This window comes from Euphorbia lathyris, chromosome 8, assembly GCF_963576675.1.
Source record: "Euphorbia lathyris chromosome 8, ddEupLath1.1, whole genome shotgun sequence".
In the NCBI taxonomy this organism is placed as follows: Eukaryota; Viridiplantae; Streptophyta; class Magnoliopsida; order Malpighiales; family Euphorbiaceae; genus Euphorbia; species Euphorbia lathyris.
This window is the reverse complement of record NC_088917.1, coordinates 44,510,853-44,532,005: the sequence shown is the minus strand read 5'-3', so window position 1 is coordinate 44,532,005 and position 21,153 is coordinate 44,510,853. Positions and strand designations below refer to the sequence as shown.

At 35.7% G+C, this 21,153-nt stretch overlaps 1 protein-coding gene across 1 annotated transcript; it reads right to left on the bottom strand.

Annotated features, from left to right (window-relative positions):
• Positions 1–12,044: 12,044 nt before the first annotated feature.
• On the bottom strand, positions 12,045–18,023 carry LOC136202986 (tocopherol cyclase, chloroplastic). Its single transcript, XM_065994014.1, has 10 exons — positions 17,563–18,023; positions 17,248–17,492; positions 16,979–17,058; positions 16,300–16,376; positions 15,729–15,898; positions 15,364–15,461; positions 14,046–14,153; positions 13,007–13,123; positions 12,644–12,793; positions 12,045–12,341 (listed from the first exon to the last, which is right to left on the bottom strand). The coding sequence occupies exons 1-10, from the start codon at positions 17,952–17,954 to the stop codon at positions 12,165–12,167; spliced, it is 1,614 nt and encodes a 537-aa protein (XP_065850086.1). The 5' UTR covers positions 17,955–18,023; the 3' UTR covers positions 12,045–12,164.
• Positions 18,024–21,153: the final 3,130 nt, after the last annotated feature.

Below are 21,153 nucleotides of genomic sequence, written 5' to 3'. Positions count from 1 at the left end.
TTAAAAACACTTTTGTATAATAAACTTTTCCAAATTCTAACTCTAAAGTCCTTAAAATGCTACATCAACATGACAGCCTCATATGACATTCAATTTCGAGGCAGTCATGCTCCATCAAGGTTTTCTTCATCTATATATTGAATTAAAGTTCCATATTTTACAGAGAGTTGCTTAACACATAAATGAAAATAGTTTATTCTTTATGTATTTCCAAATTCGAACAATATCAAGATGGAAAACATGTTCCAAAATGACTCAATGCAGTACCCTATATTTCTATTTAGGGCACTTGATACATATCTTCCATTTAGACAGCCTAAAACCAATTTAAACAACACCAAAAACTCAACAAACTCAATTATAACTCATACACAACAAACCATATCATCATAATCTCAAACTCATAGAAAAGATGCTAAAACATCATACTAACCTTCAATTGGTGTCTTTCACCTACTATGCTTCCTAACTTCACTTGTTTGGCTTGAAAATGGAAGAAAATGGAAGGGTTTTCTTTGGAGAGGTTTAGGGTATGAAAAAGGAATGTTTATGAAGATATGGCCAAAAATTTCGGCAGCAAATGATAAGGATTGAGTCATATACATCTTTTTGAATCAAAGAGGTGTAATTTGTCCTAACATTGGGTGACACCTCATGCTTAGTGAGGTGCTTGCTCACAAATTTCATTTTCAGCCCTCCATAAGTCTAATTTGATCAATTAAGGTCATGTTTGTTCATGTTTGTTCTCATTTAAGTCATAACTCAATTAACCAATCATTACATCTTAACGACACACTAATCGCCTACTAATCGCACGGTAATCATATTATGCATATAAAACTTCTAATGACAATGATATGAATCTAAAATGTATGTATTCCATCATGAAAACATATATGAATGTGGTAAGACTCATATGTTAGGTTTTTATGGATGTTACAATTCTGATTTTCATTTTCAGATGCTTCTGCTTCATCTGCACTCCGCTCTTCTGTCTCCACAACCATGAAGTAAACATGGGCTATCTCAGGAGCATCATCTTCTAAGGAGCATGAAATAATTTCTATCACAATTTTTTGCCCCTAAATCTTTTAATACCTCTAGACCAATTATCAACGCCTCATATTCGGCTTGATTATTAGTACAAATAAAATAAATATTAAAGGATAAGGCAGTTTTAGTGTTTGAAGGAGAAATGATTATGACACCCGCACTGCACTGCACCTGCTTCTTTTTCTATACTGGAACCATAAAATTTGAGAGTCCAAGGTACTTTGCTGATCCCACAAAAATGCAGGTCCATATCCTCTTCTTTGGCCATCTTTAAAGGATGTTCCACCAAGAAGTCTGCCAAGGCCTGACCTTTCACTGCGGTATGAGGAGTATGCATCAAAGTAAACTCAGCTAAGGCCAAAGCCCATTTGCCAATTCTTCCAGTGATAAGTGGCTAGGATAGCATGAACTTTAATAAATTTGTTAGTGAAATCACAAAAACTTGTGACTGGATTAGATAGTACCTCAACTTGGAACAAGCGAAATACAATGACATACACTGCTTTTCGATGATTGAATATATTCTTTCAGTTTATGTTAAGCATCGGCTGAGATAATATATAGTCTGCTCATGACCAGCCTAATTATTTTGAGCCAACAGGCAGCCAATCGACTTCTTCATTGCAGATAGATATAACTTCAAAGGCATCTTTTTTCTAGGCGGGACAAGCACCGATGGATGAGTCAAATATTCTTTGATTTTCTCAAAAGCTTCCTGATGTTTTCTCTCCCATTTGAAATCTGTCTCCCCTTTCAAAGATAACAAGTCAGAGAAAATCTGTGACTTTCTAGCCAGGTTAGCGATAAACCTCCTTAGGTAATTAATGAACCCAAGAAACCTCTACAGCTCCTTATTACAAGGTGGTTTTGCTTCAATCACTGCTTTTGCCTTATTCTTATCCACCTTTACCCCTCTCTGGTATACTAAAAAAACCAAGAAAGTTCCCATCCCTAACACCAAAAGCACATTTCTATGGGTTCATTTTTAATTTGTACTCTCTCATCCTAAGAAAGCCTTTCCTAAGATGTTCTACGTCATCACGCTCTTCTTTTATTTTACTACAATATCATCAATGTACACCTCCATAAATTTTCCCAACATGTCATGAAAAATTGCATTCATGGCCCGCTGATAGGTTGCTCTAGCATTTGTAAGGCCTAATGGCATGACTAACCATTCAAATGTACCCAAAGCCCATGGACATCTAAAAGCACTCTTAGATATATCATCTATTGCAATTAAAATCTGATTATAGCCCGAGAACCCATCTAAAATGATAAAATGTCATTCCTAGACACTGCATTTATCAACATATCAACTATAAGCATGACATAAACATCTTTAGGAGAAGCATTATTCAAATCTCTGAAATCAATTCATACTCTAAGTTTCCCATTCTTTTTTACCACATGGACTATATTAGAAATCCAGTGGGCGTACCTCATAGGCCGAATGAATTCAGCCTTAAGCAATTTCTCAATCTCATCTTTTACTTTTTAACTCCACCTCTTTTGACATCCTACCAGGAGGTTGGCGGTAAGGCTGTAACTCAGGTTTAATGGGAAACCATTGTTCCATTGGGCTCCTATCTAGGCTAGGTATGTCTTTATTATTCCATGCGAAACAATCATTGAACTCATGCAGGAGTTCAATGATTTTCTTCCTCAAATCCGCCTATAGTAATCCACTGATGAATGTAATTTTAGGTTCCTCCTTTGTTCCCAAATTGACTTCTTCTAACGGATCTTCCACCTGTCGTGGAGTATCCTTCAACTTTTTTGAAGTGGCTTTGAGTTCATGTAACTATATTTCCTCTAATCCATCATATGTGCATTTCTCTTCCTGCCAAAGGACTTCGGTCCCAGCACTTTCACTTCGTAACATTTTTTCCAGGAGTTCCTATATGTGCATTTTTATCTTAGCGACTGCAATTACCGCCTTCTGTTCTCTTTATGACTTAATCATCATCAACCTCTTCAATAATTGGGGCTTCCTTTAGTGGCATACTAGAACTTAGCACAACTAAGGATCTTTCTTGCTTCAGAACTTTCTTCTCTACTTTGGACATCGTTGAACATCTTTTAGGCAAACCAAATTTGTCTTGTCCAATGAATTTGACTGGCCCAAAGTTTCCTTTGTAGAATCTGGCATCCACAACATCTGAAATCGTTACAAAGGGCTTATCATCTGCCTAAACTACCTCTGCCTCATCTTCTTTCCAAAACAAAAGGAACTGATGTAAGGAGGAAGTCACACACCAATTTTAGTTTATCTAATCCCTTCCTAGCAAAACTTGATAATTTGCCAAGGAATCAACTACAAAAAGGCAGATAGGTCAGACTTGGTTCCCAATTATACCTCCAGATGTAAAATCCCTAAAGACTTAGTGATTTTTCTGTTGAAAGCAGATACCGTGACTTTAGTATCAATGATATCTTCCTTGTTCTTTCTCAATGCCTGAACCATCTTCCATGGCATAATATTCACAATAAAATCATTGTCTATTAATACCCGGGAAGTAGGTCTTCCGTTGGGGTGGGCCTTAATATACAAAGCTTTGATGTGTTGAGTCATTTATGCAGATGTCTTTTCGAAAATAACTCTTTTAGGACCTCCATCTAAAGGCGCCTGAATGGTAATCCCACTACTAACTCTAGGCTCTTCCTTGGGGATCTCCCAATTTTTGAACTCTGTAATCATTTCATGTGCCTCTAACTCTTGTAATGAATGTTTTTACTCCATTACTTTCTCCCTGGAAACCTGCAAGTAAGGTTAGAGATATTGTATTATAATAATGGGAATTACAATATCCTGAAACTTAATCTCCTTTGGCGCGTTAAGTGTTGAACTTTAGCCTTGCCTTTCCAAATTTTCTCCTTCTCCTCAGCTTTATGTTTCTCTACCAACCTCTACAAGCATGGCTTCCTTCTTTTCTAGGAATTTCAGGATTCCCGTCTCAATTCGATCTTGGACAATGTTTTTGAAACCCCAACATAACCTAGTAGAATGAGTTCAAGTATCATGATATTTGCAATAAGTTTTGCCTTTCATCTCCTATCTAGTAGGCATTCTGTAATTCTGTGGAAAAGTAATAAACTTTTCCTTCACCAGATACTCAAAAATATCTTCAATTTTGCCCACATCGAAAGTATATTATACCGAATTCTTCTTTGTGTCAACTTCCTTGATTGGCTTAAAATGAGTTGGGCACAACTTCGCTCCTTTACTTGACAGTTCTGTAACGACCACCTCAGGATTGTTAACCTCTTGAAAGTAAGATCCCATTGACGCCTTCTTTCGGTAGTTATATTCTCTTAAAAAATCTTCATATTCAAATACTTTGGTAGCCATTTCATAAAAATCTATGAATTCCATTCCCTAGAACTTCTTTCGGAGCTTAATATCTAAACCCTGCTGAGCCATTTTGACAAACTCATGCTCTGGGAGAAAGATTCTGCATCGGCTCCTCAAACGCTTAAAGCATGCAATATAACTGTTTGCCATTTCTCCATTCCTCTGAGACATCTGGGACAATTTTGCTACACAAACCTCTGGTTCAGCGCGATAAAACTGAGCATGAAATTGTGTTTCCATGTCCTGCTAGGTAAAGACCGAATTACGAGGTAAATATGAGAACCAAGTAAATGCCAAACCAGTAAGTGAATTGGGAAACAACTGTAACTTGAAATAATCAAAGTTAAAATGATTAGACAGTTCCCCGCATTGAATAGTAAACCTTGCCACACGCTCCAATATGGACTACCCTTCTTCGGCAGAAAAAAGACCAAAAATCAGGAATACGATACCATCTCGGGTACAGATTCTCCCGGTCAATAGCTCCTGGATAAAGCTTATGAAACTCTGGCCTACCCACCTGGTGAAGCCCTGGACTATAAAACTCATGTAAAATATCTATCAGAACATCCATATTCATTACTAGATTTCCATCCTGGTTTTGATGAATATTCATTTGTGGAACAAAAGAACCACTACAAGGACTGCTCCCACCTCCTCTAAACTTCATCGTGCCCCCCGAGTTGTGGATCACCTCTTCCTCACGAGTATAAATATGAGAGCAGCATGTATATTAGTATAAGCCTAAAAACAGATGGCCGAAATGAAAGAGTTTATGCCTATTGCCATTTGAATTTCGGCTCGCAACATTGGGGAACTTTTGGCTATTATCATCTCTTAATGGTGGGATTTGGCATTTTCTCCAGGTTGACCTCTAGCTTCTTCTAATAAGGTTGTATCTTCCTTCCCCTTTGCTGGAGAAATAGCCACACTTGATTCAGCTTTATCTTTCTTAGTGTCTCTCAAAGCTTCAATTTTTTGAGTTACCTACAACAGAGTAACATTATATTTTTTGGACAGAGCATCCAAAACTCTAGACATGTTGTTTAAAGTTGTCGATATTGTTAATGAATACTGTGCATCTGGAATCTATATAGAACTTTATCTACTCTAGGTTGAATGAACGCATCCCAAATCATCAGTTTCCATGAAAGTTCGTTCTATTTCTTCAGCATTCTCTATCGAATCACTCATTTGTCCTGTGTTAATAGGCACAATGTCTGCGTCAATAGACACAGTGACAACATTCTCTTTAGAACTTATTTTTGGCGACATTTTCAGTATTGTCCCACCGAGTGTGCCAAATTATGTTTCACCTTTTTTGTTTCCTGTCCGAGCATGCCAGAAGTTTTGTAGAAAAACCTTAAAACAATGTCGAATCTGACTTTTATCAAACAAAAACTGTGAAAATATTAAAAGACTAAAAAGCTTAAAGCTCATAACTAAATATATAGAATTGATATTAATTGAACTGAAATGCGCTAGATAACAAAATCTAGAAAAGGTGAATAAATCAATTATTATTTGAACAATGGAATGAAAAACGTAACACTAAGAACTTACGAGAATTGATGAATAAGGGGGTTTTGTTAGGTCGTTATGTGTGGCTTCCTTCTAGCATTGTTATTTCTTTCTAAAGTCGTGTGTATGTTCGAGTTCCACGCTCAACGCGGTAATGGTATCTCTATTTCTGAAGCTCTTCTTGAGTCCTTCCTTAGAGTACCTACACGACAGAACATACAGTCAATGAGGGGATGGAGCCCGATAAGCTTGCTCTGATGCCTAAGTAAGCAAGGGTCTACAGGGTTGAAGGTGATGAATTGCTTGTGAAATGGTGATGTTAACACACCTATTTATTTATAGTGCCTATTCCAAGTCCCTCTTCTTCTAAGAATCCTTCTTTTATTAGGAGTCATTTTATTAAAAGAAGTCTTCTACTAAGAGATATCTTGTCTAGCTGGCATAAGAGTTCTTCTTCTAGAAAACGGTTCGTAGATGTCTACTAGATCCGAAGGCCTTGGTATTCCACGTGGCCACTGGATTCGAAGGCTCTCATTTCTGATACAGATTAATATCGGACGTGTTAGTTTTAATCGTAAACTAACAAAGATGTTTCTTCTCAAGCTAAACTTGAAGGAGTTAATCCCAGATTTTACGGCTAAACCGTAAGGAAATCAAAGATCCCCCATTGTTGAAGGTTTCAAACCTTAACAAACTTCACAAAGAAGATGATGATTTTGTATTTGATAAAAGTTAAAGATTACAAAAGAAAGAGATGAATTTATATCATCTCAAAACCCTAAAGAACAAATTATATAAAAGCCTAATTTACATAATCAATTAAAGCGTAAGGTTAAGGGTAGATTGGGGTAATAATAAAGAGGTGGCATGAGTTGTGGTAGAGTTGTAATTAAGGAGTGGCAGATTTGTAAATAAGGAGGAAGCTGAAGTAAGGAGCAAGTTCTTTAAAATGAATCCACGCGGAGCGTGGATTTTCCAGGCGGAGCGTGGATTGGCTATTGGACTTTCTCCAGATCATTCCTTTATTCACGCAAAGTGTGCCCAATCCAAGTGGAGCATCGATTGTTGCTGGTCTTTCTCCGGATTGAACCTTCCTTCATGCGGAGCGTACTTTCATTCACGCGGAGCGTGCCTTAGTTGCTGACCTGCCATGTGGCACTGTTTTGGCCTCTTTACTCGCTTGTTCATTCGTGCTTGGTTCTTCCTCCGACTTCCCTCGTCCGGACTTGATCCTCCAAGGAGATGCTCCACATCAACGTGCCCATATTTTATTTCATATGGTATCACATAGTAAACTCTTAATTAATAGGACAAAGATCAAACTTATTGGTGTATGCCCTAGTCCCGAGACGTTGTTTTTGACATTTTATCAATAATAAGAGGCAATAATATATTCTATTATTTACTTGAGCAAATTAACTTACTAGCTTCTTGCTCCTATCGATATTTACAAACACTTCAAATATGTCTTGATAAGTTATGTGCTCTATTCCTTTGAAGTACTTGCTGATTACTTCCTTTTTATTTAGCCTTTTGATCTTATTTGTCATCTCTTCCAAACCACCAAACCGCAAGCCACTAATAAGCCCAAACTCCCAATCCCTAAACCTCAATTCAACTCCTCCAATAGAGAATCACATCTCTTTAGGGAGAGATCCAACACACTCGATCTCCTTAGTTAACAAAGCATGTACAAGGGAACCGAAGAATGCGACATTATCCAAATTCGCAAGGTTTCCGAAACATCTATTTTGAAGGTCTTTATCTGAGATGCAGTCAAATGATTTTGCAGATCCACCATGGCAACAATGTCACATCATACTGTTATTGTACCTTTTGAACTCAAACTCCACTACTTGAATTTTACACCACTATCCGATTTTATCTTTATCACTTGACTCTGTAAAAAATGAAAACAGTTTCCATTTCACAATATTTTGCATTTCAATATATTTGCATTTCAGATAATACAATGTGCATTTCATACTTACTGTTTGCACTTAAGTAAAAACAGTTTGAGTTTTATAAAACAGGCCGACTTCACACTTAATCCGAAGCCTTCGCATTTGCCTATTTGCGAAGCAACCAAATTCACAATTTCATTCAATTGCGAAACAAGTGGAAAATTGCAATTTGCAATCCAAGTGGAATGTTCGCAATATCCAAATTGTGAAGCCCTTTGCTGAAAAAATGGCTTCTCAATTTATCAGAAAGCTTCGCATTTACCTATTTGCGAAACCGTTTACTAAAAAAATTGGCTTCGCAATCATTAGAAGGCTTCACATTTACCTATTTGTGGCTTCACATTTACCTATTTGTGAAGTTCTAGATTAAAAGTTTGGGATTTATTGCTTCACAATGTGGTAAATACGAACCAAACTCATAAAATGTGAAGTATCGCAAATGAACTCTAAATGAGTTCATAATTAAACAAATACATCCAAAATGAGTTCAAAAATCATTATTATACCATTAACGCTAACTCTAACTCTAACCAAACATAACACATTAAATCAATGTTCAATCGCAAATAAATAAATAAAACAAACCAAAACCTAATCAATATACCATTAAATCATGTTGATATAAAGAGATGGAACAAAATTACCTTTAATTTGGTGTTATCAACCTTTACCATCAGGCGCGGAGACGGAACCACCATGGTCATGAGTAGTTTTGGCCCCTCTAATATTAGTCTACATAGATTTTATGTAGTAATATTTCATTGTTTAAAGGTAGATGAGATAATTAAATACTTATTTTTTTAAAAGGTCCTAAGTTCAATTCCCTCCAACCTCACTTTATTTTAGAAAGTGTTTATTTATTTAAATTTTATTTTTTAATTATTATAAAACTATGTTACCATTATTAATTTATTTTCATAACACTTTTGAACTCATTTTTATTATGTCTTTTCCATTAAAAAAATTAATTTCTTATTTTTGAGACTCAAGCAATTTAATTTCTAAATTAAATTTTAAAATTTTAAAACTAAAAATAAAAAAAATGTAAAAATGTTATAATTTTCTTAGAAACTAGCATTAAACTAATAAAAAAATTAAATATATCTCATTACGTGTTAACATTGTCCAAAATTCAAAATTTTAATATTTTGGACCTATTAGGTACTCCCTAAATCCAAATTTCTAATTTTATTTAGGCCTAAATCCAAATTTTGGCTGTTCTTGTGGTGTGCGACAGCGCGATCCTCTTTCCCCTATTCTGTTTGGCATTGCTGAAGACTTTTTTAGCCGGTGGCTGGCTAAGCTGGTCAGGAACAATCAGTTTCAGGCTATGACTTATAACAGGCAAGCTTCTTTTCCTTCGCACCTCCTCTATGCAGATGATATGTTGTTGTTTGCAAGGGCTACCCTAAAGAACATGAAGTGCATCAAGGATCTTTTTGATTTCTATGCAGCAATCTCTAGTCAGACGGTTAATTGGGAAAAATCTGAGGTGTTTTTTTGGGAATCGAATCAGCATTCAGCGCCAAAATAGACTTGTCGGTATATTGGGAATTCGGCGTGCGAGCTTACCTTTCAATTACCTTGGAGTTCCGCTCTTTTAGGGAGCCCCGAAGGCAAGGTTTTTGCAACCTTTAATGCATCGATTTATTGCTAAATTCAATCGCTGGAAAGGGAAAACGCTTTCTCTGGCGGGCAGACTCACTCTAATTAAATCTGCTTTAACGGGAGCTTTGATCCACTCATTCATGGTTTACAAATGGCATGTCTCGCTAATCACAAAAATTGATAAAGCCCTCCGGAATTTTCTTTGGACGGGATATAAGGATCAGCGGAAACTTTGAACAGTTGCTTGGCGTATCTGTTGTCAACCTTTGGAGTGTGGTGGACTGGGAATTAAAAACATGGGTATGTTTAATTCAGCACTTCTTGGGAAGTTCAGTTGGGAACTTTTAAAAGGCAACGACTTCATTCCTAAGCTTCTGATTACTCGCTTTCACACGCATTCGGGCTTACCAAATCCATACATCTCAAACTCGTCGGTCTGGTCTTCCATGAGGAGGGTATATGAACAAATTAGAGAGGACATTGTGTGGTGGTTCGGAGACAACTCCCGGCTAAATTTCTAGACCGACTCGTGGATATCCCCGTCTGTCGCTGATCAGCTCGGCATTCCGCCTAAAAATCAACGCACACTTTTTGAGCCGATGCGAAATTACAGGTTGAATAACTCGTGGCATAACTTGGACCGGCTTCCCAAACAAGTCCAGACTCGTATTCGTCGGGTTCAGGGTAACTGGGATGGAACCGACACCTACATTTGGAAACATTCCATGTCGGGAGAGCTTACGACTAAATCCCTGTACAGCTCGCTCCGCTCTGTTTCGCCGCGGTTCGCTGGAATCGCTTCATCTGGAATGCATTTGTCCCTCCTCGACGTTCGTTTGCCTGCTGGCTGGTAATTCATGGGAAAATCTCGGTTCAGGTTAATCTTCAGGTACGCGGCTTCTCTCTTGCTTCGAGATGTGTCTTATGTAATTGCAATATCGAGACTTTGGATCACCTTTTTGTTACGTGTTGGATTGCGAGACGTCTTTGGGCGATGGTCTTTAATTACTTTGCGGTTACTCTCTGCTTTATGACTAATTTTGAGTCTTTATTTAGTGTTATTAGAGCGGTTAGCTTCCGATCGAAGAAACGCAGCTTGTGGAACTTGGCGACGGTTACTACGGTTTGGTATATTTGGCATATCAGGAACCTGGCTGTGTTTGAAAACGAACTCCCTTCAATCCAAGTTCTTCTGAACCGTCTCTTCTTCCTCTTCCACGAGCCTAAATGGACCTCCTCTTCAACGTCTCGAGTCAGGCCACCTCCGGAACCGGACTTCATTACGGTGCGCTGGTTTCTGCCCCCGACTGGCTGGATTAAGGTTAACACCGACGGGGCTGCAGAGGGTGCTCCTGGTATCGCTGGCGCTGGGGGGATTTTCAGAAACGGAAGAGGTTTTGTAACAGGCTGTTTCGCCTTTCCCATTGCCGATTCTTATGCTCATACGGCCGAGCTGATGGCGATCATCTTTGCTATTGAAGCTGCCTGGGAAAGAGGCTGGCACAATTTGTGGATTGAATCTGACTCGGCATATGCGGTTAAGTTGCTAAGTGACAAATCTACTGCGGTTCCATGGAGGATTAAGCAAGAATGGTTAAGCTGCTTATCACGTTATTCGTCTATGAACTGCAGAATCACTCATATCTTCAGGGAAGGTAATCAAGCTGCGGATTGTCTTGTCTGTTTTGGTAAATCTGCGTCAGAGCTCCACTGGTGGCACTCTGCGCCTTATTTTTGCCAATCTCATGTTTTCGATGACCTTTGTAATGTTGCTCATATTCGTTTTCTTTAATTCCCTCCCCCCCCCTTTTGTAATTTTCTATTTTTTATTAATAATATTCAGGGTTGGTTAAGTGCGTTAGCGGTGCCAACCTAGTTGGGATGTCTAACCTCTTAATCGCGTCCCAATCTTTCATTAAAAAAAATAAAAAAAGTCATTCTAAATCCAAATTTCTATTTTTTTTTGCCTGTCCATAAATCCAATTTCTAATTTTTTTCCTTAAAGCCAAATTATTATTTTTTTTTTTTGGCTTGTTGACTATCTGAAACAATTTTTAAAATTTTTTTACATGTTCAGCCCTCTCTAAATCCTTTTTTTTACATGTTAGGACTATTAAACGAAATCTAGCTTAATTTTGAAAAATTGTACATTAATACTTAAAATTGGTTCTTGATCATTCAAATTATAACACACATATATATAATAAAAAATTAAACAAGTTCGATTTAGCAAAAAAAAAAAAAAATTCCGAACGCACAAGTAAAATCGACCCCCCCCCCAACTGAGTAATCATATATTCGCCATTGTTTACCATGTTTTCCAAATTTCGCTATGAATAAGGGTTGTGAGAATAAGGGTATTTTGGGTTAAATGGGTATTGTAAGTGTATAAGTTAATAGCATGTATTAAAATGTGTCTAGAAGTATAAATGGACCTCCCATTGGATTAGTTTTGTAAATTTCCTAATATCATATGCAAAGCAGGAATTTTAGAGATTATAATCTCTGTTTCATTTTTTCATCAATTCAATTCTTGCTCCAACTGAAAACGTAAGGTATTTTCATATTCAGATATGTTAGAACATAGTGTTCTTCTGTAAATTCAAACAAGGAAACATCACCAGAACGATGTGATGTGCAGATAACAGTGATGAAATGAAAACCTATAAACCAGGTGGTTTGAATAGCGGAAGAAAATTATAAATCCCATCCACATCTAATGGAACTCTAAGAGCACGACTGAGGATCTCTGGACTAGTGGTTTTCCCTTTCCATGTGTTGAACCACGGTCCTCCTCCAACTTCAACTGCTGCCACCTCACTTTTAACATCCAATATCATCTACACCATAAACAAACTTCACTTTCAGAATACATAAACTTATCAACTATAAAACTACAAAGTTAGACATTTATCAGACATCGCTTCTAATTGCACAAAAAGGTAAGAATTTTGCACAACAAAGAATCTTGAGGATGTTGATTTTGGTTTATAATAGCTGGTCTAGTTGATGGCACAGAATAACCATTATTGACGCTTGGGTGCTCAGAATGAATAAAGACAAATTAGTGCTATTCACACAACACAATGATCAAGACATGATGCATGCATTAGAGTCCAAAATAAATAAATAACTAATATACCTTTCCCTTGGAGCCATCATATCTTCGTTCCCACATTTTCAATCTCAGATCACCAAAACATGTATCTTTGCATGCTGGAGCTAAGCCAGCTTCTACTGTTGGTGCACGTAATGTTGTTCCTGGATCCTTTGTTGTTGCCTCCAATTCAATCTGCCAAGTTACAATGAATTACACCTCTATATGATTAACTCTAACCTTACTTCCAAAACAAAACAAGACTGAAAAAGTTCTCTAGAGTCAACAAGCTTTGAATTTTCATATGAAGAAAAATACAAGAACTCCAAGAGATTCACTAAATATCTAGGTTTCTTAAGTCAGTGAGTCACTCTTTGCATCTAGGAAGAAGAAAAGAATAATTGTTACCAAATGTGTTTCATTCTCAGCAGTTATAAACCAGTAACCCCATGGAGCAATTTCCCAATTTACAACACCACTCCATGGCACAAATTCATACAACTTTCCATTATAGTGCACTCCAATCTGTACCAATAGACATCAAATGTTAGTTTCAATAAATGAATATAGTTCAAATGATTAAAAATGACCGTATGCAGGCTTCCAAGAGTCTATGCTTATCAAGGTACTCACAAGAGATATAAGCTTAGTAATTCCAGTGTAGAAAAGTTAGCCAATTGCATATCAATTATTCAGCTGAAGATGCAATGAAAGAAACTTTGATTTTCTAGAGTTCCCAAGTTCCTAACGTTTTTTGAAAATTAAAAGCCTAAGAAATTGGTAATGTACATTTTGGGCCAAGTTTTTTTAATGTAAAAAATTAGAATGCATTTCTTTAGATACGACACATTTCTAGGAACAGACCGCTGCATCTCTTAATTGGTTTATCATGTGCCTATCATTGTCACCAGAAATCTCTAATTTGTTGTGCACTCTTCTTTCTCATATCTGTTTTCTTCATGCTTCACACTTTCCTTCAATTTGTCGAAGTTTATCTCTTTTATTGATTGAAAAGGAAAGGTTTAACCTCTCGGCATCTTCTCCACTCAAACTCCTTTTCCTCTTCTTGGCTTTCAGACTAATAGAATTAATAAGATGCCAAGTATTCCTTTTCTTCTTTGCTTTTAGATTAATGAGCATACTTGAGCATTTGTAATATGTTTTTTCATTTTATGTAAAAAAATATTGCAAATATTTCATTCTATTTTAATATTTGTAAATACACCCTAATGTTTTAATTGTTCACATGACTTGCCCCATATTTCCATTTCCGATATTTTTCAGAAATACTGCATCCTGCGTCTATTTCTGTTTCTATGCTACATCATCATATACAGATTATTTTATTCCATTGGAAAAAGATCAAGTTGTAAAGCAGAAAGAAATGCACTGAAATGAAGAACAAATGCAGGGAAAGAACAGTATAAGAATTCTCGTGGAAAAGTACCAAGGCAGCATTTTCATAGTACTCGGTTAGTCCAGGCAATTGCCTCAGCCCACCACCTGCAGTTAAACTAACTTCTCCACTTGCACCTTCAAAAACATTACATTGGACCTGCAATCAAACATCAACAACTGAGAATACAAATGTTGAAAAATGTGAATGAAACTAACTGCTCTTTTCTTCAGCAAGAAAAGGGGGGCCTTGGTCTGTCAGACAATTGCAACTTGATAGAGCACGATAAATAACAGGTTAATACTTATCTCTCAACACAATACACAAACACACATAATTACTCTAATGAGGAATTCATTAATATGGAAGATAGAAAACAGTAGACTAAAGGAAGAAAAGAAAGATAAATGGATTGAACACACTCAGTCCCCTTCTCTAACAGAAAATGGCAGAGCCTCTGCAGCCCACAACAAAATAAGAGAATTCATGATGCCCAAAACAACAAACCTACGCACACATATATTCCCCTTTTTCCTTTACACCTCACCACCCCCACATAACTAACTTTCAGTAACTAATTACTCTTTTGTCCTGTAGGATCCTTGCCCCTCCTTGTGTAAACTTTCCAGACCCTGGGCCTTTCTTAAATAGGAGTTAATAAATTGGCCCTAAGACCCTGTTCTCCATCACAACTCTTTATAGTATCTTAGTATTAGTATGCTACCCCATGATGAATGATATAACATCTATCTCCTAGCAAAATCCACGAAAGGGAAACTGTCTAAATAACAAAAGGTTTCACTAACAGATAGCACATTAGAAAGCAATGGATCAAATAAGGTCAATGAGAAAAGCAGTCTTAATGTTGTTAAAAGAATCAAATGTCCTCCAAGTGATCTCTCTATAGAATAAGATGGGGGACCTCTAACTATTGCCTATACATCATACTGAACCAAGCAGTTGAAAGAAAGAAAATGACTGTATATGCATGTGAACATTGTTGTCGTGTGACCAAGAGGTCACGGGTTCGAGTCTTAGGAGCGGCCTCTTGCCAAATAAATTGGCAGGGGAAGGCTTGCCCCCAGTATACCCTTGTGGTGGGACCCCTCCCCAGACCCTCGCTCAGCGGGGACGCGTAGTGCACCGGGCCGCCCTTTTTTATGCATGTGAACATGGTTGGCAAATTGACCAAATGCTGTTTTGTTTCTGAAATAAATTAGAACATTCTATGAAGCAACACAAAGGATCCAACTCCATCATGTTGTCCATTTTCTTGAAGGGCAACAAGACAATATAAATATGCACAAATCATATCACCAAATAATAAGCGGAACATTCACAGACATGCCAGAAAGAACTGAACATTTACCCAAAACCATTTCCTAGGGAAGCCTCCACCCCAGTTCTTTTCAGAGTATGAAGGTGCATCTTTGAACTCAAACATTTCACCATCCCACTCTATCCAGCCTGCCAAGCAACCAAAACAACAAAACACAATTGCCATAAAAATTATGCAATATCCAATTATCCATGCAAATTCACTTTTCTCTACAAATAACATCACTAAAATGTGGAACATAATATTTGCTAACATCTGAAAAGATCTCCAAATTTATTCTCACAGCCTCCAAAGCAACAAAGCACCATAAATGGAATGTAGAAGACTCATTTTTTTGTAAATTCTGTTTACTGAACTCTTAAATCATATTAGATGTAAGGAGGATTAGTTAATACCAGTTGAAAGTCCTCCAGCCATGCATATTTGCCAATGCGGTTCAAATACAGGAAAAGCAGCAAGCCAACCAGCAGTAGATTTTTGTTTGGATCCCACATCACCCCATCCATAAATGGGGCGAGTACTGTACTGCCAACGTGCAGTTTTCACAGTTTCAACATAATCTGACCTACAAGTAGAAGCTATGTCCTGTCAAATATGAACACTCACGTTCAAATAGGCTCAATGACTGGGAAAAGCAACATAAAATTTGAAATGTATTCTAGCTTTGCTTTCACTTAAAAAAAAAAAAAAAAAAATCCAACACCATTGAACTGATAATAATTTATCCATTCCATTCAAACTGTTGTTTGCGTATGTGTATTCATATATACATATGAGGAAATCTATATTCCCTTCTTTGTAATCTTTGAAGGGAATGGAAGCTAGAGTGATCATGAGGTAAAGAGTGGTCTAACAACAGCAAGAGATTTGTCTTATTACATCTGACAACGAATGATATACAGCAGTCAGGTTTCAAAATTCAATCTTATAACTACGGCTGTAAGCAGTAACATAATTGCAAGGTACCTGCCATCATCACAAATAAAACCTTGATGCCAAAGTGGAGTTACTTGAAAACCTTCTGAAACTCTTCTATTAAAATCCTGTAAAGATTACCATACGAGGAGGATTATAACATCACTTAATTGGATTCACTTCACATTATCGGAAATTGAAATGAATTAACCCTCCTCCCTCCTAATGTAAATCAACAAAAGCAAAATATTACAAGATGGAAGAAACTCCATCTGCAAATCGCAAGAGAAGGAAACAGAAAAATTCTGGACAATAGCATGCCAAGCATATGGCATGTGCGTAGATCTAATATTTCTTAAGATTAAAAAACGAGTCATCTCCTCTTGGTGAAGATCATCTTTATGGTAGTAAATCTTCAATATGAAACAGTGCAGGTACAGAGGGAATCACATTCAATGGCTCAGACAAGGTCTGGTCTGTGTAATTGGCATGTTTTATTTAGCTAATTTCTCAAATGTATGATCATTCTATAGGCAAGTAAATACCAACGTACACCAACAATCGATCTAAAAATAAAGCCTCCTGACTGAATTCTGGGACAGATCAAACCATATTATGTCAAAGTGATTTATATCCAAACTGACTATTTTCCCAAAGAGAAGTTGTAATAATCTTTTAATTTTTTATAAGGACATTTCTATATTGTCACCCGAAAGGATAATATGTTAACCTGAGGAGGAACCTCCTTAGTTGGAGGCCGCATGGCTTTCTCAGCTACGAAAGTATTCCCCAACTTAAGTTCATGCCTACCTATATATTAAAAAATTTCTTAATTAGACATTGAGTAGAGAATTTTATCCAATTCAAGCATTAAATGACAAGGTGGAAGTAACATAACATATAAATACTAAGGGAACGAATCTGCTCGGACATTTTGACTCGGTCCAATTTGATAAATCCCTTGAAATTGAAGTAAAAGTTCGAAATATTGAAACTTACTTCCCCAGAAGTTGTTAGATTCTTCAGAATACTGGCATATATACTTGTCATAAGCTCCAAGTATTTGAGCTCCAACCCCGGTTGACCTGGGTCCATTTTGGGCCAGTTCAAGTGGTGTCAATTTCTTACGAAATGCTGGGTTCTCCACAGAGTACATGAAACAGAAGCTCTGTTTCCGCTCAGGAATTGAGAGTTTGAAGTACCAACCCTCAAAAAATCTCCGCGAAGTTCCATCAAAATGGTACCTGATTCAACCAAAAACTATAGATAAATCCAACAGAAAAAGCGAATCAAAGAATTCAAATAATCAATTACCCGCTATGAGGAGTTCGAAGCTGACGATCGGAAGGAGTGGGTAGGTAAACGGGACTCACTGAGGTCTCCCTCACAGTTTCGCCTCTATCAACGGTAGAAGAGCCAGCATCAGCGACTGAATTATACACCGAAAATCTGGAGGTCGATGATCGAAACCCAAATTTTAAAGACCGTAAGTGTGAGTGGCCGGAGGGTTTAACAGTGGAAACGGGGTTTAGGGGACGAAACCCCAAATTTGGAGAGAAATGGTGAAGGTCATGAAGTGAGTATTGAAGGCTTGTTTCCATGGAATTGATATGATTCAAAGTTAAAATACAGCTATGGAAGGAAGATAATTGTAGATATATAATACGGAATAAGAATGCATTTTTACAGAAGGAAAGGGGCAACATTAACAAGAAGGTGTGGGGCTGCCATTACAGCAACAGGTGGCTAAAACATGGCGGCAAATTACACAACAAGGAGGGCATAACGGATTTTTAGCCTCCATCGTTTATGAAAAATATTCTTCAAACAAATTTTATTAATTTTGGTAAATTATAAAACAAATGCATTTAGTTTTGTAGTTTAAAAACTTATAAATATAAGTGTATAGTTCGTGAAATTTGCAATTATGGATATTTTTTTATTTAATTAATTTATAAAGTCCGATTCATATATGCGGTATTTTGTAAATTTGGTCTTTTTAATATATTCAAATCATTTTTAAAGTAAATAATAAATATAATTTTTGACGGAATACTCAAATTTAAAAACTGTTTAGGCTATGTAATTTTATTTATAAATTTTTAAACTATAAAGTTAATTTACAAATTCATTAAACTATAATTTTTTTTTTACTTTACCTTAATTTATAACGGATTATTGTTTTCTGATACTTATATTAAATAATACTTTTTAAAAAAAAAAAAAATCAAGTTTAAATTATATCACGTCTTGAACAAATAAAAACTACTATTTCATTTTAGGCCTTGTTTGGATGGGGGTATTTTAAAGTAAAGTAAGGTAAAGTAAAATAAAATAATTGAAGTGTATGAAATAACTTGTTATGTTTGGATAGAAGATAATGTAAGTGCTGATTTAATAATATAATTGTGTTTGGTTTGATGGTAAGATTATATACAAAATTACTTTTATATCCAAATAATGTCTTATTTTAAAATAAAACATCTATTCTATCTACTAAATCAGTAGTAAAAAAGATGACGTGTCATTCTCACACTACTCAATTGCTTAGATGTCATTTTTATACTATTATTAGTAATTAAATTTTATTTAATTAAAAAAAACTAATATCTAACTCACAAACTGATATCCACTTTTTAAAAAAAAAAACTACCACACGATTTTCCCCCAGACTTAACTCCAAACAAACTGTCTTCCCCTTTCCCACTTACACTTTCTTTTCGTCTCCCCTTTTTCTCTGTTTCTTCAGTCCTATATTACTAATTCTTCTACAGTTATCAATACAAGTTTGATTTTGGGGTCTTTGATTGGGGTTATCCTCTTAATCCATCATTGTCAAGGATGTTGCTCGATCATCTAATTTCTATTGGCTCTTTCATGGGTTTCCTTAAAATATCCGTGTTCATGGGATCGCTATATCTCTTCGGCCATAGCTTCAATTTACCATTGTTTCTATTGATTTATTCATCTGCATGTTCAGTCTGCTTCAATTTCTATTAGATCTTCTAATTTCAAAGTCTTCTATCTCATTAACAGTTTCACTGAGCAGCATTTGGCAAAGGGAGAATAATATCAATTCAAAAGCGCATTCCTAGCCATGGTAAATCCCCTATTTCTTTTTCCTCAAAAACTAATATTTGTAATTCCATCTTTTACGGTTTGTACCCATCTCCCACATGCTTCATTGTACTTACCCTGTTTTTGAAGTGTTATTCAGAAGAATTGGTAGAAGAACCTAATCGATGGAAATATGTAGTTATTGAAAGTGTGATTGGATCTGTGAGAATCTATTTGTTTTTAATTCTGAATCTGAAATTGGTAAAATGAAAGTTTTAGATAATGGACCTTACACTTCAACGATTCTATAGTTTTTGCACAGTGAAATTGGTAAAAATTGAAGTTTTAGATAATGGACCTAACACTGAGAATTAGGAAACATTTAAGATTTCATAATTGTTATGCTTGATAAGTATAAGTATTTGCTATTTTAATTTGCAATGGAATGTATGGCAGTCCTTGGAATTACATTGGTTGAATTTATTTAATCTTTGAAATCAATAAAACATTTAGAAATGCATGTCATGTGATTCATGGAATTATAAATCTGAAATTGGTTCAGCTTTATAGCTTTACAAGTTCACATCAATTAAGTTTTCATCAAAAGAAATGAATCTAAATCGTTAAGGAGTGCAACAAACATGATCTTCTTCTGTTTCTAATAAAAACTCTTTATTCTTTGCTGTTATTGCAAATTTAGAGTTAAATGGGTTTTCTTGTGTCTTTCATTCGAGTTTTTTTTTTTTTTTTTGCTGCTTTTTCATATGTCCAATGTGATTTTCATATCTCTGGTTTGCATTTCTTGCCCAAATTTTTCTCAACTTTGAGGGGTTCATCTCCTATCAGTTAAGGGCCCTGAGATGTTAATTATAGGTTGAAATCAGCCACGATATGTTACATGTATAGTTTCATTTCTGTGGTTTCAATTTTGTTTCTAATAAAAACCTTTTCTTCTTTCCTGATGTTGCAACTTTAAAGTTAAATGAGTTTTGATGGCAGGTTTTTCTACTTTTCTTCTCTCTTATTTAATTTGTAGTTAATTACGCTTCATACCCGGTTTCATTAGTATGTGGTTAACCCAGAAATGTTTATTTTCTATTGATATGGAGCTTTTATTTTGTTTCTTTAATCCTCAAATTTTGATAATCTTGCTTGAGTTTAGATTTAAAAAAAATTAGGTTTTCTGATGTCAAATGGATTGAAGATCAACTTTGTTAGCTATTTCTTATGTATTTTATTGATAAATTTGAGAAGTAGTTTGTAAAGGAAGGGTTTGTAGAAAAGCCTCACAAGTCCTTATTTAGAATTGCACATGATATCCAAGTATATTTGATATCACTCAAAATAATAATAACATGTTGAAAGAGCTTAAAGAACAAGAATATTTCTGGTTTTCTATAATCTGCATCAAATGTAACTAACAACATTAGTAAATTGTTAGACTTGAGTCAAATATAATTTGATTTACATCAATTTATGTGCATATTATTATATGGAATGCTTTGTGAATCTGCTTACTATGAATGTTACAAAATCTTCTTTGATAGTACATGTTTTGTAATAAACTTTTTTCACAAGTATACTTTTTTTTTTTTTGGCAATGGGTTGGTTTTGTAGCTTCTTTTTTTCTAGCTCATAGTTATCAAAATTCAATTTTTGTTAAGAATTTCGATCAATTTTATTTTATTTGGCTATAGTTGTTTTAATTGATTATAATTATTAACTTGCTCTATTGAGTATCCAATTTTAAAATACAATCAACAATGTCTAAGTGCCCTTGCTTATTTCATTTTGTCAGGTAAATTATTTGTGTTTACATTGTTCGCTGTTTATTTGTATATGTTGGGG

Bases quoted from the DNA above. Each gene is read 5' to 3' on its own strand.
- LOC136202986 (XM_065994014.1), bottom strand. From the start codon at position 17,954: ATGTTGCCCCTTTCCTTCTGTAAAAATGCATTCTTATTCCGTATTATA. The intron at 17,059-17,247 runs GTAAGTTTCAAT...TTTAATATATAG, and splicing joins ATCTAACAACTTCTGGGGAA to GTAGGCATGAACTTAAGTTG. The intron at 15,462-15,728 runs GTATTAACTAAT...GTTGCTTGGCAG, and splicing joins GGCTGGAGGACTTTCAACTG to GCTGGATAGAGTGGGATGGT.